General features: G+C 45.4%; 1 protein-coding gene and 1 non-coding gene across 2 annotated transcripts in view; one reads left to right on the forward strand and one right to left on the reverse strand.

Moving 5' to 3' along the window:
* Positions 1 to 18,215, forward strand: part of LOC111955562 (ribosome biogenesis protein bop1-like) — an 83,433-nt gene that overhangs the window by 55,913 nt on the left and 9,305 nt on the right. Inside the window, 7 exon segments of the mRNA XM_023975769.2 lie at positions 3,625 to 3,779; positions 3,947 to 4,064; positions 5,248 to 5,349; positions 5,883 to 6,095; positions 6,375 to 6,536; positions 6,699 to 6,779; positions 7,382 to 7,451. Coding sequence (XP_023831537.1) covers positions 3,625 to 3,779; positions 3,947 to 4,064; positions 5,248 to 5,349; positions 5,883 to 6,095; positions 6,375 to 6,536; positions 6,699 to 6,779; positions 7,382 to 7,451 — 901 coding nt within the window.
* trnaa-ugc (transfer RNA alanine (anticodon UGC)) lies at positions 10,442 to 10,514 on the reverse strand. Its single transcript has one exon. It is a non-coding gene; the product is annotated as a tRNA-Ala (tRNA).

The following is an 18,215-nucleotide window of genomic DNA, read 5'->3' on the forward strand; positions in this document are numbered from 1 at the left end:
TGACAGTCAAAGTCCTCTCAGGCCCACAGCAGTGACCAGTCCAGCAGTTACTCCCATCAGCACAGTCTGACACTCAGTCCTGAAATCCCATCCTAACAGCAGCCTGCCAGGCGACAACAGGCAGCCTTTTGTAAGTGCTAAAAAAAAACATTGAGTAAAGCCAGCTAATAACCTCGGCGGTCAATATAAGAATAGTTCTTGGCGACATGACTGTGTGATGGTAGAGTATGCAATCTCAATTCTTCTGTGTTTTATGTTGATTCTCGTTGCTTGTTGGCGTACTAACTCCTTGTGTCTCTTGTCAACCCCGGGATCAAATCATTTTGTTCTAAGTCTATTTAACATCTATTATTTCCAGTTGAATCATATTGGGTTGTCATGTAGGCCTGCTAGTCTGTTTGCCTTTGTCCCTATAGAGTTATATCAATGTACATCCTTACCATAGTAAAACAAAATAAACGGTTGCGTTTGAAAGTTGAGATTAAGAAAACAATAGTTAACATTCTGGCAACACGTCGGAAACAATAATGCATAAATCACGAATCTAACCCATCTTGTTGAATCTCATTTGCTTCGCTAGCTTCCTCTCTCGGTGCATTGGAGGAGGTGAGAGCCCACTCTTTGGTGAAACTCAATCCCCCGGACCGAAACACTGTCTCTCTTGCCCAGAAGTCGCCTGTGTGATTCTGGAGCTCGTCAAATGGAACATTTTGTCTGTCGTTGGCCCCGTTACACTCTCTCTTTCCTCCAGTCTTCCAGGCCCCAGTGAAGCAGGGAGGCATTGGTGACAGTGACACAGGCCAGGGGGACTGGGGTTGGTTGGAGTTGACCATCGGGCTGTGTCGTGGGGGGGGGGGGGGTGCTGACTGGTCCTTCTTTCATTCGCTTCTCCTCAGTTTAGTAGCTTAAAGTGGAGGGTCTGGGCCTCGTACAGTTTAGCATGTTGTGAATGGTCCACTAACTTAGTACTACAAGTTCAGGTTGTAAGTGCTAACCAGGCTACATCAAGTTCAGGTTGTAAGTGCTAACCAGGCTACATCAAGTTCAGGTTGTAAGTGCTAACCAGGCTACATCAATGTGAGGGATGCAGTTAGCTGAGCACGTCTTTGGATGTGGATGTTCGACCGGCAGTTTTGAAAGTTATGGTTAGGCATAGAGATTGAAACTGATCTAGGGTTGGGGAGATAGACAGTGAGTATACAAAAGATTAGGAACAACTTCCTAATATTGAGAAGCTGTTGCACGTGACAAACCCAGCAGCGTTGTTGCAGTTGTAGACACACTGGATCCAGTGCACCTGACCTGTACTACCATACCCTGTTCAAAGACACTTCACTCTATAAATAGCAGACATACACAATCCTCCATGTCTCAAGGCTTAAAAATACTTCTTTAACATGCCTGCTCCCTTTCATCTACACTGATTTGAAGTGGGTTTAACAAGTGACATCAATAAGGGATCATAGCTTTCACCTCGTCAGTCTGTCATGGAAAGAGCAGGTGTACCTAATGTTTTGTACACACAGTATATCAAATCAGTGTATTTATCATGTGCACAGGACACAGCAGGTGTAAACAGTACAGTGAAATGCTGACTTGCAAGCTCTTTCCCAACAGTGCAGTATTTAATATCAGACTGTCAGCAGGGTAAATAATGCACATTTAAAAAAACATTTGACCTTTATTTAACTAGGCAAGTCAGTTAAGAACTAATTCTTATTTACAATGACGGCCTACCCCGGCCAAACCCTAACCCGGACGATGCTGTGCCAATTGTGTGCCGCCCTATGGAACTCCCAATCACGGCCGGTTGTGATACAGCCTGGAATCGAACCAGGGTCTGTAGTGATGCCTCTAGCACTGAGATGCATCACCTTAGACCGCTGCGCCACTCGGGAGCCCATACGAAGTGCAGCAGTGTATATGGAGAATGTGTGTGCATGTTTGAGTGTGTAGTTTTGTGTGTGAGACAAGGCTAGGTGAAGGGCTAAGGTCAGGCATAAAGTTAGCGAACCACCACACGGAACCATTCTACATGTTTTGTTTTTGCAGTAGCATGTAGTTCTGTCTCCAGAGGTGGTGTGATAGCTCTCTAGAGGTCTGGACTTAGCAAGGCAGGGTGACCTTTTATAGAGGTCAAGCATTAACGACCAGCCAGTTAGATTGTGTTTCCAGACAGGAAGTATCACAATAGTATTTATTCTGTTTCTGCTTCCTGACTGTCACGTTGCTATAGTCGCAACAGCACAACCTTCTCAACCTCTCAAGGGTCACCTGGAGCTACAGTTGGTGCCAATGCCCTGTGTGTGTGTGTGTGTGTGTGTGTGTGTGTGTGTGTGTGTGTGTGTGTGTTGAGTGGGGGCTTTGAGGATGGACAGTGTGTGTGTGGGAGGGTCTCCCCAGCTGGCTGTGAGAAAAAGCGTGCCACCTTGCCAAGTCCTTCTAAATTGATCTGGTAGGGGTGTTTTTATTGAAATCACTCACAAGGTGCAGGTCCACTTTAAAGAGTGGCTCACTACTTCCTGAGAGCTTTCAGGTGTGTGTGTGTGTGGTGTGTGTGTGTGTGTGTGTGTGTGTGTGTGTGTGTGTGTGTGTGTGTGTGTGTGTGTGTGTGTGTGTGTGTTGTGTGTGTGTGTGTGTGTGGTGTGTGTGTGTGTGTGTGTGTGTGTGTGTGGTGTGTGTGTGTGTGTGTGTGTGTTGTCATTCCTACATAAAGGAATTCTATTTCAGACTGTACTCATTTGGTTTAATAACTCCGTCGTATAATGAGGTTCTGGAATGAGCTGAGGTATTTTACCTGCTGGATTTCTCACCAGGCCAGGCCCTGTACTCCACCCACCAGGCCAGGCCTGTATCCACCCACCGGCCAGGCCTGTATCCACCCACCAGGCCGGCCTGTACTCCACCCCCAGGCCAGGCCCTGTACTCCACCTACCTGGCCAGGCCTTCTCCACCGCCGGCCCTGTACTCCACCACCAGGCCAGGCCCTGTACTCCACCCACCAGGCCAGGCCCTGTACTCCACCCACCAGGCCAGGCCCTATACTTTTTCTCCACCGCCACCAGGCCAGGCCCTCAGGCCCTTACTCCCCCGCCAGGCCAGGCCCTGTAGAGCACCCGCCAGGCCAGGCCCTGTACAGCACCCGCCAGGCCAGGCCCTGTACTCCACCCGCCAGGCCAGGCCCTGTACAGCACCCGCCAGGCCAGGCCCTGTACTCCACCCGCCAGGCCAGGCCCTGTACACCACCCGCCAGGCCAGTCTCTGTACTCCACCCGCCAGGCCAGGCCCTGTACTCCACCCACCTTACCGTCCCAGGCCTCATCCAGCCAATAGCATTCATAGATGAATGGAGGAAAAGGATGATGAGGGTGAGAGTGTTTGCAGGCCAGTCCAGCCTGAGGGTCTATTCATGAGGGTAAAGAAAAACTCTATTCCCAGAGTACAATTATCCACTCCGTATTCCACTAGGCCAGAGGGGTTCTATGAAAAGTGATATGAAGGACTGTAACAGCCCTTGTGCAAGCTTGTCTAATGCTAAGACAAACATTTCATCCTCAAGTGTTTTTCGACGCGGTTATTGACACGGTTCTCTCTTTCTCTCTGTCTCCCTCCTTTCTCTCCCAGGACATTCGTAACACGGTGGGCAACATTCCCATGGAGTGGTACCAGGACTACCCTCACATCGGCTATAACCTGGACGGGAAGAAGATCTTTAAGCCCATCAGGAACAAAGATGAACTGGATGAGTTCCTGGACAAGATGGAGAACCCAGACTACTGGTGAGATGAGGAGGAGGATGAAGATGAGCTCTCTCTCTCTCTCGTATACTTCTGTGACAAAAGAGGATGTGTATACCTGTTTTCTCACCTGGCTTCTCTCTCTTTCTCCCTCCCTCCTCTCCCTTCCCCACTTTCCCTCCATCTCTCCCTCCCTCCATCTCCGCCAGGCGTACGGTCCATGACAAGACGACAGCCTCAGACATCCGTCTGTCAGACGAGCAGGTGGACCTGGTGCACCGCCTTCAGAAGGGCCAGTTCGGCGACGTCAACTTCAATGAGTACGAGGTAAAGACTCGGGTCATGTTATGACTGCTCTCAAGTCTGCTCGGCACCAAGCAGACTATTCATCAGGGCCAAACGTAGCAAAACGTTTTGCAACGGCAAACGTTTCTTATTGGATAAAGTTTTTTAAGTATTCCCTCCCTGTTTCAGTTCGTCCGTCCCCTGTTTGGTGTGTAGGGAATATGACCCAGTTTTGACTTGACGTGTCGACGGCTGGTGGCTCTGTTCAATGACTGAGCAGATAATGACTACAGCATACCCGCCATTAGAGAGGGCAAACTAGACCTCAGTCCATTAACCACTTATATTCCTAACATAACCCAAACCTTGTCTGCACTCCCTGCTCTCTTCACCACTTGGAACAAGTCCGTGGAAAGCAGACATGGGTTCAAATACAATTTGAATACATTTCAGGTACTTTAGCTGTGATTGAATGAGCTTGCTTGTTGCAATGGAACCAATTCAAGTGTCCCACAATTGCACACCCCGTCCACCTGGCACTGCAGGCAGACTGGCGCAAATGCTCAGTCTGTTAAAGAATTTAAGTAGTATTTGAACCCACAATTGGAGAGGAGAGAGTTGTCCTTTACTGCAATAAGCAGGGTTTGCTGGAGAGGTTTTAATTGGGTTACACACACACACTGAATTGTGAAGGCACTGCTGTAGTGTCTGGAACCTAGATGGTGTCATGGATGTAATGCCTCAGCTCTCGCTCTCTGTCTCGTGTTAATGCCAGTGGTATTACAGAAGCATATAAACTAAACCGATCACTGCAAAGCAAGCGACAGATGAGTCACTTGGTCCCGTGTGTCTGTTGGTAGAGCGTGGCACTTGCAACACCAGGGTTAGATTCCCACGGGGGACCTGTACAAACATATATGAAAATGTATGCACTCACTACTGTAAGTCGCTCTGTATAAGAGCACTTGCCAAATAACTCGATGTAAAAAAAAATTTAAAAAAATAAAAAAACTGTCAGGAGCAAAAACAAGTGTTTCAACTTTTTCAACCAGAACTGTAAAATAAATAAAAATCCCAGTCAGTCAGTCATATCGTCATCAGCTGCTACCTGTCTTGAGCCTTTGGTGGTCCAATGATTCTAGTTCAGTCTGTTAAACTTCCCACAGCTTTTGATATATATATATCTCTCTCCTTTTCGCTCTCATGAACTCTGTTTTTCTTTTAGCCGTCAGTGGACTTCTTCACCAACGAGGTCATGATCCATCCGGTGACCAACAGGCCCCAGGACAAACGGAGCTTCATCCCCTCGCTCATAGAGAAGGAGAAGGTTCTCTCTCGTTCTCTCTCTCTGTGTCTCTGTCTATCTGTGCCTCCTCTCTCCCCCCCTCAATACCCCTCTGTTCTTCTCTCTCTGCTCACTCAACATCTATGTTTTATGCTGTAAATCTGTATTTATATTAACAGTAAATAGTGGGAGTAAAATGAAAATGCTCACATTACCTCCAGTTTGACTCCTAACTGCACCCACATCCCCTCATAGTTGAAGTGCAAGCAAAGGTGACATTTTGTTAAAATGGGGATTCTGATATTGGAGGCTTACAGACATTAGAGACCCCCCCACTTGCATTATAAACCGTAGTTTTATTAACCAACCGATACCATGAGACCCCCCCCCCACTTGCATTATAAACCGTAGTTTTATTAATCCACCAATACCATTAGAGACCCCCCTTGCATTATAAACCATAGCTTTATTAACCAACCGATACCTTCTATTAATTTTTTGACATTATTATTATTTGTGGGAACACACACACTTAAGTTTCACCACTACTGTTGTCCTCTCTCTCTCTCTCCCAGGTTTCGAAGCTGGTCCATGCCATAAAGATGGGTTGGATCAAGCCCCGTAAGCCCAAAGAGAGCACCCCTCAGTACTACGACCTGTGGGCCAAGGAGGACCCCAACGCCATCCTGGGACGCCACAAGATGCACGTCCCCGCACCCAAGATGAGGCTACCTGGACACGAGGAGTCCTACAACCCCCCGCCTGAATACCTGCTCACAGAGGAAGAGGTAAATAGTTCATTCATTATGCGTAATTATGAAAGTCTTGGCTGCACACACATACTTGGACAGATATTTTTTTGCAACATCATGAATTACCTCATTCTCTTAGTAATTGGCTAAAATTGTACTGTAGCAGATCAATTGGTAGCATAGAACAACTGTAGAATTTTGGTCCCGAGTTCCCTCCTTGTAACTATAGTCACAGTACACAGACCAATCATTAACCAGTATGCAAGCCAGTCGTTAGTATACTCACCCACCATTGGTTCTTTATCGCCATGTCAGAGAATGGCGTGGGAGCAGCAGGATGCAGAGGACAGGAAGCTCCCGTTCCTCCCCCAGAAACACTCCTGTCTGAGGGCCGTGCCTGCCTTCTCCCGCTTCATCCACGAGCGATTTGAACGCTGCCTCGACCTCTACCTGTGTCCCCGCCAGCGCAAGATGAGGGTGAGACTACAGACCCTGCCTGAATGTCTGGATAAATAGGACATTGATTTGAAGATGCTCATAAAGAAAAGCAGCTCATTTTGAAGGACCCATCTATGGTCAGTTCAATTGGGTGTTCTCAACTCGTTCCTCAACTCTATTCATCTCACTTGGTCTCCACAGGTGAATGTGAATCCAGAAGATCTGATCCCCAAGCTGCCCAAACCCAAGGACCTGCAGCCCTTCCCCACCACCATGTCCCTGGTAGGTCAACCACTGGAACTGCTGGGAATATTTTATTGGAAATGTCCCTCATTGTAAGGTCCTGTATGTTGCGCAATCATGTGACATGCCTGGATTTTAACCTTTTTGTTTAAAGCTTTTTCATCAACTTGTCCCCTTTTTTATGTCAGATGATCCAGCACCATTCTCAGAAAATTGCTTATTTGTTTGGTCTAATTGTCATTTCTGGATAAGCCTTAAAATACAGGATCATTTATTATTTCATTAGAATCCCCGTTAGCTGTTGCCAAGGCCGCAGCTACTTCCTGGGATCCAAACAGAGAAACAACATTACATCAAACAAAACATTGTGCATTATACAAATGTACATTTCTCCATTATTACATTACGCAATTACAATACTACATTACTAAGAATAGTGTGTGTGTGTGTGTGTGTGTGTCTTTTCACAGTCCTCTTTGAGATGTTCTTTAATGTTTTTTAAATCTGATTTTACTGCTAGCTTGAGTTACCTGAGATGGAAGACTTCCATGTATTTGTTAGAAAATCTTGCTATGTCACATGGTGGGGATGATGATCCTAAATAAGTCAGTACCAATCATAATGATGTGTCCTCTCAACAGGTGTACATTGGCCACACCAGTCTGGTGCGTTCCATCAGTGCGTCTCCCACTGGCCAATGGCTGGTCTCAGGTCAGTGTTAACTCCCTATTCATCTTTCATGTGATGTAGTAACATCTCTGACTCAGCTGCCGTTTGGCTAGCTCATCAGTTTGCCTTTTTCTTAGTCAGTAGCAAACTGTCTTGCTGGCACTCCATTTCTTTATTATGCCTGAGTCAGTAGTTAACTGACCGCTTAAATCGGCCCGAAAGTGTGAGCCATGATGTCATAATGACTGTGTGTTCCAGGCAGTGTCAGTGAGGGAGGGAGAGAGAGAGAGGGGCAGGCCATACTTACTGCCTGGCACACATCTAGCAGGATAAATCAATCACAGATAGCTTCCTAGCTGGTCTCCTTTTCCCCTCATCCATCTTAGACTTAAATAGTCTTTGTCTTTTCTAACTTCTGGCTAGCTGGCTGTTCTCCACGGTCAGTCAGGGAACAGTAGGCTAAGACTTTACTTGGGTTGTGAATGTTAGTACTATGTTGAACAGGGATCATCAACTAGATTCAGCCGTGGGAAGTGTTCCTAAATTAAAACCACTTACAGCTGATTTCCTGGTGTTTTTACAGTCTTATGTATTGTCTCTGAAAACCAGTTTGGCCCATGGGCCGCCAGTTGAGGATCCCTGATGTAGAAAGTCATCCCTAATTGTTCTCCTTTTGGTGATGAAGAGTAGCCTTTAGAAGTAGATGTAATTATACACATTGACTACAGATTCTTACCAGGAAAACAACGTACGATTCAAAGCAGTAACACTTGATAGACATGGATGTGAACTTAATAACATGGAGGTGAGGGAAGGAGGGTCTGTAGATTGCTCACTCAGTGTTGGCTAGTTTCCCTCAGTTTAATATGTTCTGAGCCTGGGGGACAATGTCAGATATGAAGTAAGGGCCCCAGCCATATAAAATGAAGGTGGCTTTGTCTTTCCACAGTCATGAGGTATTGCTGACTGGAGATTTGAACTCTTTACTCAGCACTAGGACAAAAGCCAGTGACTAGGTAAATTATTGTAGTAACTGTACAGTATGAAAAGTTCAGGACGTATTGAGAATAATATACATTTATGAAATACACTGAACAAATATATAAACGCAACAATTTCAAAGATTTTACTGAGTTACAGTTCATATAATGAAATCAGTGTGTGTGTAAAAATATATATTCACATGTATATATACGTGTGTATGTATATATGTATGTATATATATATATATGTGTGTAAGTATATATATATGTATGTATGTATGTATGTATGTATGTATGTATGTATGTGTGTATATATATGTATACACCACCTGCAGAACCACTCCTTTATTGGGGGTGTCTTGCTAATTGCCTATAATTTCCACCTGTTGTCTATTCCATTTGCACAACAGCATATATATGTATATATATACACTGCTCAAAAAAATAAAGGGAACACTTAAACAACACAATGTAACTCCAAGTCAATCACACTTCTGTGAAATCAAACTGTCCACTTAGGAAGCAACACTGATTGACAATAAATTCACATGCTGTTGTGCAAATGGATAGACAAAAGGTGGAAATTATAGGCAATTAGCAAGACACCTCCAATAAAGGAGTGATTCTGCAGGTGGTGACCACAGACCACTTCTCAGTTCCTATGCTTCCTGCTGATGTTTGGTCACTTTTGAATGCTGGCGTGCTTTCACTCTAGTGGTAGCATGAGACGGAGTCTACAACCCACACAAGTGGCTCAGGTAGTGCAGCTCATCCAGGATGGCACATCAATGCGAGCTGTGCAAGAAGGTTTGCTGTGTCTGTCAGCGTAGTGTCCAGAGCATGGAGGCGCTACCAGGAGACAGGCCAGTACATCAGGAGACGTGGAGGAGGCCGTAGGAGGGCAACAACCCAGCAGCAGGACCGCTACCTCCGCCTTTGTGCAAGGAGGAGGAGGAGGAGCACTGCCAGAGCCTGCAAAATGACCTCCAGCAGGCCACAAATGTGCATGTGTCTGCTCAAACGGTCAGAAACAGACTCCATGAGGGTGGTATGAGGCCCGACGTCCACAGGTGGGGTTGTGCTTACAGCCCAACACCGTGCAGGACGTTTGGCATTTGCCAGAGAACACCAAGATTGACAAATTCGCCACTGGCGCCCTGTGCTCTTCACAGATGAAAGCAGGTTCACACTGAGCACATGTGCAGACGTGACAGAGTCTGGAGACGCCGTGGAGAACGTTCTGCTGCCTGCAACATCCTCCAGCATGACCGTTTGGCGGTGGGTCAGTCATGGTGTGGGTGGCATTTCTTTGGGGCCGCACAGCCCTCCATGTGCTCGCCAGAGGTAGCCTGACTGCCATTAGGTACCGAGATGAGATCCTCAGACCCCTTGTAGACCATATGCTGGTGCGGTTGGCCCTGGGTTCCTCCTAATGCAAGACAATGCTAGACCTCATGTGGCTGGAGTGTGTCAGCAGTTCCTGCAAGAGGAAGGCATTGATGCTATGGACTGGCCCGCCCGTTCCCCAGACCTGAATCCAATTGAGCACATCTGGGACATCATGTCTCGCTCCATCCACCAACGCCACGTTGCACCACAGACTGTCCAGGAGTTGGCGGATGGCTTAGTCCAGGTCTGGGAGGAGATCCCTCAGGAGACCATCCGCCACCTCAGCAGGAGCATGCCCAGGCGTTGTAGGGAGGTCATACAGGCACGTGGAGGCCACACACACTACTGAGCCTCATTTTGACTTGTTTTAAGGACATTACATCAAAGTTGGATCAGCCTGTAGTGTGGTTTTCCACTTTAATTTTGAGTGTGACTCCAAATCCAGACCTCCATGGGTTGATAAATTTGATTTCCATTGATCTGTGACCAACAGATATGCATCTGTTGGTCACAGATACCTTTTTCTTAAAAAGGTAGGGGTGTGGATCAGAAAACCAGTCGGTATCTGGTGTGACCAATACATTTAACATTTAAGTCATTTAGCAGACGCTCTTATCCAGAGTAACCTACAAATTGGAAAGTTCATACATATTCATCCTGGTCCCCCCGTGGGGATTGAACCCACAACCCTGGCGTTGCAAGCGCCATGCTCTACCAACTGAGCCACAAGGGACCGCCACACGGGACCCTCCTGCAGCACAACACTTCTCCTTCGCGGATAAATGGCACGACAATGGGCCTCAGGATCTCGTCACGGTATCTCTGTGCATTCAAATTGCCATCAATAAAATACAATTGTGTTCGTTGTCAGCTTATGCCTGCCCATAACATAATCCCACCGCCACCATGGGGCACTCTGTTCACAACGTTGACATCAGAAAACCACTCACCCACACAACGCCATACACGTGGTCTGTGGTTGTGAGGCCGGTTGGACGTACTGCCGAATTCTCTAAAATGACGGAGGCGGCTTATGGTAGAGAAATTAACATTAAATTATCTGGCAACAGCTCTGGTGGACATTCCTGCTGTCAGCATTCCAATTGCATGCTCCTTCAACTTGAGACATCTGTGGCATTGTTGTGTGACAAAACGGCACATTTTAGAGTGGCCTTTTAATGTCCCCATCACAAGGAGCAGCTGTGTAATGATCATGATGTTTAATCAGCTTCTTGATATGCCACACCTGTCAGGTGAATGGATTATCTTGACAAAGGAGAAATGCTCACTAACAGGGATGTAAGCAAATGTGTGCTGAGAGAAAGAAGCTTTTTGTGCATATGAAACCCTTTACATGTTGTTTAAGAACTTTATTCCCTGGCCTTACTCTTCTATGACAGCCATGGAAATCTCTATTCCCCAAGCCATAGTCATACTGTAGGGATGTTTTACTGTATGGTATGTAGTTTAATATCAGCACTGAATAGACTGGTCAGTCGCCTACAGGGACGACTACAAAATGGTGGCAATAACACCTGTTTTGATTACATTTCCGTTCACACTAGTACCAGGCCCTCCAAGTGAAGGAAGGAGTGAGAGAGGAGTGATGTGGGCTAGTCAGAGAAAGACGGGAGAGGGAAGTGAAGAAGGAAGGATAGAGTGAGTGAGCGAGGCTGCCTGGCAGCAATTTAGTGGCAATATCTGTAAAGCCGTCCATAATAAAGGATTCATAAAGGCCCATATGCAAAACCACTACAGTCAGCGCCACTCTTTTGTATTGCTGTAAAATATATTAAACCAGTCGTAAAACCCTCTTTCCCACAGTAAAAATGGCAGTTGACAACCTCCCAGGAATTGCAGCTCCCCCCTTCTTCAATTTGTTTTCCTATTGTGTGAGGGTTGACAGATAATTCATTCCATATCAGTGTGTGGTGCTTTTTAATGATGGCTGTTTCTTTGACCCACCCTGTCTCCAAATAGGGGACTGTCTGGGGTAGTGCTAGCTAGCGCAGGGGGCTAACGCCAACCCCACCACACCAAGCCCGTACTCACTGCTCACTAACTCAACCACGATAAAGTTGGAAAATCTTATTACGAAGAAGCTACCAAGGCCAACAGCAGTAAAAACACAGTCAGACAATGTCCCCATGTAAAAAAAATTTTTTTTTTAAACGAACGAAAAAAACACTTGTAACAGGAAACCAAAGTAATGCTGTGAAATCATTTGTCGGTTGTGTCATACATTCTTCTGGAGACGTCCAAAACTGTAAAACATGACGATGACCTACCCCACACCCAGCATGCCCTCTCTTCTTCAGGACTGGAGTGACTTTTATACACTTTATAAGTATGCCATTTTTTTAAATGCTAAGAGGCATTCCAAACCTCTTACAACCGGTATAGTCTGAGTCCCAAGTGGAATCCTCTTCCCTATATAGTGTACTACATTTTACCAGGGCCCATAGGTACAACCACAGGGCTTTGGTCAAAAGTAGTGCACTGTGTAGGGCAGTATTTCCCAACACTGGTCCTCGAGTACCCTCAACAGTACACATTTTTATTGTAACCCTGGACAAGCACACTTGATTGAACTTGTCAACTAATTATCAAGCTTTCAGTGAGTTGAATGGGGTGTGTTTGTCAAGGGGTACAACGGAACTGTGCAGTGTTGGGGGTACTGGAGGACCAGGGTTGGGAAACACTGATGGAGGGAATAGAGTGTTATGAGACACAGACGTGGGACATTGTACTGATCATCCTGGGTTGGACTCGGGCTTGACTGTGTACTGTATATTCACACCCTCACTCCCAGCAGTAAACAAACTGGGGTTCTGGTGTTCCCGGCTCAACATTCCATACTAATGATGTGGCCACAATGGGTAACTTGGTGCGGTGGCAGCTCCTCCAGCTCCAGCCCTGCGGGTGGCGTTCCCTCTGAACTCTGGATAGGGCTGAACACGCAACCTTCAACCCTTCCCTGGTGGTTATGACCGGGAAGGACGGAATGCCTTCCTCCACACGCTGGTCGGGTTGGGATTAGAATGTCACTGGCTTTTTATGGAACTACAGAATCCTATGTATGGAACAGGTTTGTCTCATAGAAATGTAGCCTGCCTTTTACTAACCACATCTGGTTGGGCCAGAGCTGGCCCCTCACATTTTGTTTTGAAGGACCTGTGACATCATAGACACTAAGGCTAGGTTAACTCCCCTAGCTAGTCCCCTTCTCTCTGTCTCTCTCTTTCTCCTATCCACAACATCAAACCCAGCTGAATATAGCTAGTCATTCTTGTAAAAGAACACACAAGTGTTGCTTTGGTACACAACTGCAAATTATCTGGGCTGGTTGTGGACATGTGAGTGGTCCGTCCCAGGCGGGCAGCCCAGGGACAGAGGCCACAACAGGAAGAACACAGCCCTGAGAACCAGAGGGAAATAACACGCACCAATGGCACCACTACCAAGATGGTACCATAACTGATTGTCATGTTTTTGTGAGTTAGTTGACTGTTTCTGTGAGGGTCCTTGTCAGAGAGTGTACAAAACATTAAGAACACTTGCTCTTTCTATGACACAGACTGACCAGGTGAATGCTATGATCCCTTATGTCACTTGATAAATCCACTCAAATCAGTGTAGATGAAGGGGAGGAGAGAGGTTAATAAAATATTTTTATGCCTTGAGACATGAAGGGTGAATGGGCAGGGCAAATGTATTTAAGTGCCTTTGAATGGGGTATGGTAGTAGGTGCCAGGTGAACCGGTTTGTGTCAAGAACTGCAACGCTGCTGGGTTTTTCATGTCTATCAAGAATGGTCCACCACCCAAAGGACATCCAGCCAACTTGACACAACTTTGGTCAACATGGGCCGCATCCCTGTCAAATGCTTTCGACACCTTGTAGAGTCCCATTCCTCAACGAATTGAGGCTATTCTGAGGGCAAAAGTGTATGTATATTGACATAAGCTGTTTTGTGAAGGTTTAAATCCTAAGCAACCTGCCTACACATGGTTGGAAGTACAATACCAACATAGCTACTGTGGGTCAAAGCTGTGTCTTTGAAAACTTTTCGTAGCACATGGGTGGTGCTCATGTAAAATGTCCTTTATTTTTCAGCTTCAGACCAATGCCTACTTCTCACTTAAAAGTTAGTTTTCTGTTTTTAATGTCCATGGTTTTTACATTGAAAGGTGATGATACCAGGGATTTGTCTGCCATATAAACCATTGGGCCGGCCGCCTAAGCCTACGTTGTTATGGAAAAACACTTTCAGTGTAAACCTATGACAAAAAACAAATAAAAGTATGTAGAAAAGATAATGGACCTATATATTGTTTTATAAGATCCGCCAAAATAAAATCTAAACAATCAGAGGAATTACATTTAAAAAACAATTTATTTAACCGTATTGATTTTTACGTTTGAGCAAAAGAACACCGCATTAGCCATGGAGAAATGCATAGAATTGCGGCTACGTGGTAGAATGTGTATAATTTCAGGAAATGTACTATAAAACTGAAAAAATGGCTTTAAAAAAAATATGGGTGGCCTCTAAAATGTTTGAAAAAGTTCTGCTGCACCCACTGCCACGCCCACCACCTAAGGCCCTTTTTGATCCAGAAAAAAACTGGATTATACAACAAATGGCAACAGAAATAATGTAGTTATTTGTATTTAATTCATATTAACTACTGATTTTACAAAGGTAAGCAAAATAATTAAATAATAATGTAAGCAATCAGTAAACTGATGACAAAGCAAACAGATTTTAGCTAATTTATTAAAAAACAAGAAAAATACCTTATTTACATAAGTATTCAGACCCTTTGCTATGAGACTCGACATTGAGCTCAGGTGCATCCTATTTCCAGTGATCATCCTTGATGTTTCTACAACTTGATTGGAGTCCACTTGTGGTAAATTCAATTGATTGGACATGATTTGGAAAGGCACACACCTGTCTATATAAAGATCCCTCAGTTGACAGTGCATGTCAGAGCAAAAACCAAGCCATGAGGTCGAAGGAATTGTCCGTAGAGCTCCGAGACAGGATTGTGTCAAGGCACAGATCTGGGGAAAGATACCAAGCACATTTCTGCAGCATTGAAGGTCCCCAAGCCCACAGTGGCCTCCATCATTCTTAAATGTAAGAAGTTTGGAATCACCAAGACTCTTCTTAGAGCTGGCCAAACTGAGAAATCGGGGGAGAAGAGCCTTGGTCAGAGAGGTGACCAAGAACCAGATGGTCACTCTGACAGAGCTCTAGAGTTCCTCTGTGTAGATGGGAGAACCTTCCAGAAGGACAAGAATCTCTGTAGCACTTCACCGATCAGGCCTTTATGGTGGAGTGGCCAGACGGAAGCCACTCCTCAGTAAAAGGCACATGACAGCACACTATGAGTTTGCCAAAAGGCACCTAAAGAGTCTCAGACCATGAGAAACAAGATTCTCTGGTCTGATGAAACCAAGATTGAACTCTTTGGCCTGAATGCCAAGCATCACGTCTGGAGGAAACCTGGCACCATCCCTATGGTGAAGCATGGTGGTGGCAGCATCATGCTGTGGGGATGTTTTTCTGCAGCAGGGACTGGGAGACTAGTCAGGATCAAGGGAAAGATGAACGGAGCAAAGTATAGAGACATCCTTGATGAAAACCTACTCCAGAGTTCTCAGGACCTCAGACTGGGGTGAAGGTTCACCTTGCAACAGGACAATGACCCTAAGCACACAGCCAACACAATGCAGGAATGGCTTCGGGGCAAGTCTCTGAATGTCCTTGAGTGGCTCAGCCAGAGCCCGTACTTGAACCCGATCGAACATCTCTGGAGAGACCTGAAACTAGCTGTGCGGTGACGCTCCCAATCCAACCTGATAGAGTTTGAGAGGATCTGCAGAGAAGAATGGGAGAAACTCCCCAAATACAGGTGTGCCACGCTTGTAAAGTCATACCCAAGAAGACTCGAGGTTGTAATCGCTGCCAAGGTACTGAGTAAAGAGTCTGAATACTAATGTAAGTGTGAGATTTCAGTGCTACATTTTTTTTTTTTGTACTGTTTTTATGGGGTATTGTGAAGATTTGAGGGGTAAAAAACAATGTAATACATTTTAGAATAAGGCTAATGTAACAATATGTGGAAAAAGTCAAAGGGTCTGAATACTTTCCGACGGCACTGTACAATTCAGGGATGGCCACAATTTGCTATTGAAGAGCTACAGGGTTATGCAGATTTTCTTGTTCAAGCCCAGTTCTATCACACCAGATTCTACAGCCGAGGTCTCGGTGAACAGCCGAGGTCTCGGTGAACAGCCGAGGTCTCGGTGAACAGCCGCGGTCTCGGTGAACAGCCGCGGTCTCGGTGAACAGCCGCGGTCTCGGTGAACAGCCGCGGTCTCGGTGAACAGCCGAGGTCTCGGTGAACAGCCGAGTAGTAGAATCAGGTGTGGTAGCACTGGGCTTGAACAAAAAAGCCTGCATAAACCTGTGGCTCATCAATAGCAATTTTGGTAACTCCTGACACAAAATAAAGTCATTAGACAAGTACAAAACAGAATACATATTTACAAAACTGACATTGGATAGGTGTTGTAAATCCTTCATCTACAAACGTTCTTAGTAATGCTGTACACAGTGGCAGGTAGCCTGGCGGGTAGGAGCATATGGTCAGTAACAGTATAAATATGTTATGACCCTGAGCAAGGCAATTAACCCAGTGTTCCCTGGGAGTCGATGATGTTGATTAAGGCAGCCTTAGCACCTCTCTGATTCAGAGGGGTTGGGTTAAATGCGGAAGACACATTTCAGTTGAATGCATTCAGTTGTACAACTGACTAGGTATCCCCCTTTCCACAGCTGTCCAACTCCACTAAAAGAGCACAAATTCCCACAAGGCCAGTACAAATATGAAAACAGATGGGAGTACTCACAGATTTGGAACAGAACATACATACTGATAGTGTGCAATGTACTGTGTGCATATTAATAAGCATAGGTCGTTTGTCAGCTCCACTTGGGCCAACTTGACACATTTCTTAGCTTCTCAAATTACAGAAAGTGGCGCCTGAAAAGGATTGTTTACAACCTGTGCAATTTATCGCGTGCATTTGTACGGTAGGGATGGCGTGTATCTGACGGATGAGGACAACGTCTTCCTTGAGAGTTGGTGTCCACTGTTCTGTCCTCTGTAGTAGCAAGACGCGCGTACTAGTACACATCACACTTTTAAGAGACACATAGTACATTCAAATAAGCGCAGACCGTGCATTGCATTTTCATTTTTTTTGCATGTACGCGCCTGTGTGTGGGGAACGGGAGTCAAAATAGCCATGTTATCGAACCCACGGTGGTGACGCTCACCGTTACAAACCCTGTTATGGCTACTGTCTACTTTAACACTATTTAAATGGACAGTCCGGTGATGACAGAAAGTGTTTGTTAATTCACTCAGTACTGATTTGAACGTTTATTTCTCTTGTTTGGGGGACGGGGGGACGGACGTCAAACAGTTGATTTGTTGAAAACAGTTTCATTTAATCACATAGCTAACCAAGTTAGCAAGCATGCCGTTTTGGGAGGGGACTGGCAACAGGTCGCGCAAGCAATTATCATTGATGTTTTACCTGAATGCTTCTTATGCAACCCTGCTAATTTTTACTTGTGGATAGCAACTAAGTTATAGGTTTTCATGGAACACATTGAAAAGTAACTTGACACTGTGTTGGTAAGTCTGCGAATTTGAAGTAAGTTATAGTGACATCAAGAAAATGTAATTGACAGAGGGAGCGTACTGAATTAATGGATCTTCAAACAGCGACACGTCTGTTCTGGTGTGTAAATGTTTTATAAATTAGCAGCATGTCAGTTTTCCAAAGGTTTTGTGTATCTAACTGGCTATAATGGCAGCCAATGACTTTCACTAGCTTATTTGTTTTTCCTTTGATTTAAACCTTCTATAGCCAAATATAACTAGCTAGCTACTAGCCTTCTAACGTATTACTAGCTAGCTGCTACTGTTGCGCAGCAACCGAGTTCCACCCAGGTTTAGATAAGATTCGTCTGTAAAGATGTTAGCATTGTCAGCACATCGTGTTGTGAGAGTGATACATTGTGAATTGAATACATTTTTGCCCCTACAAATGCATTCAGTCCAAATGAGCCTAATTGTCACTGTAGCCTCGTTTTAATCCGATATCTAGAATTTGAGCTAGGTTTGGGCAACAAAAAAAATCTGACGCCCCAATGCAAACGACCATGTCAAAAATCCGGTATATTGATTCTCGGTAGAAGAATAACGCTGTTGCTACATGACTTTCAAACCAAGGTGCCCTAGAAAGTCCTCAGTCCGTCATTCCCTCCGCCTGGAGTCAGTTGATCGTGCTGACCAATAGCGCGCTGCTCTTGTCTGTTGACTTACATTGTGGTTTGCACTCGTCCACT

This window comes from Salvelinus sp. IW2-2015, linkage group LG31 (genome assembly GCF_002910315.2).
Source record: "Salvelinus sp. IW2-2015 linkage group LG31, ASM291031v2, whole genome shotgun sequence".
Classification (NCBI taxonomy): Eukaryota; Metazoa; Chordata; class Actinopteri; order Salmoniformes; family Salmonidae; genus Salvelinus; species Salvelinus sp. IW2-2015.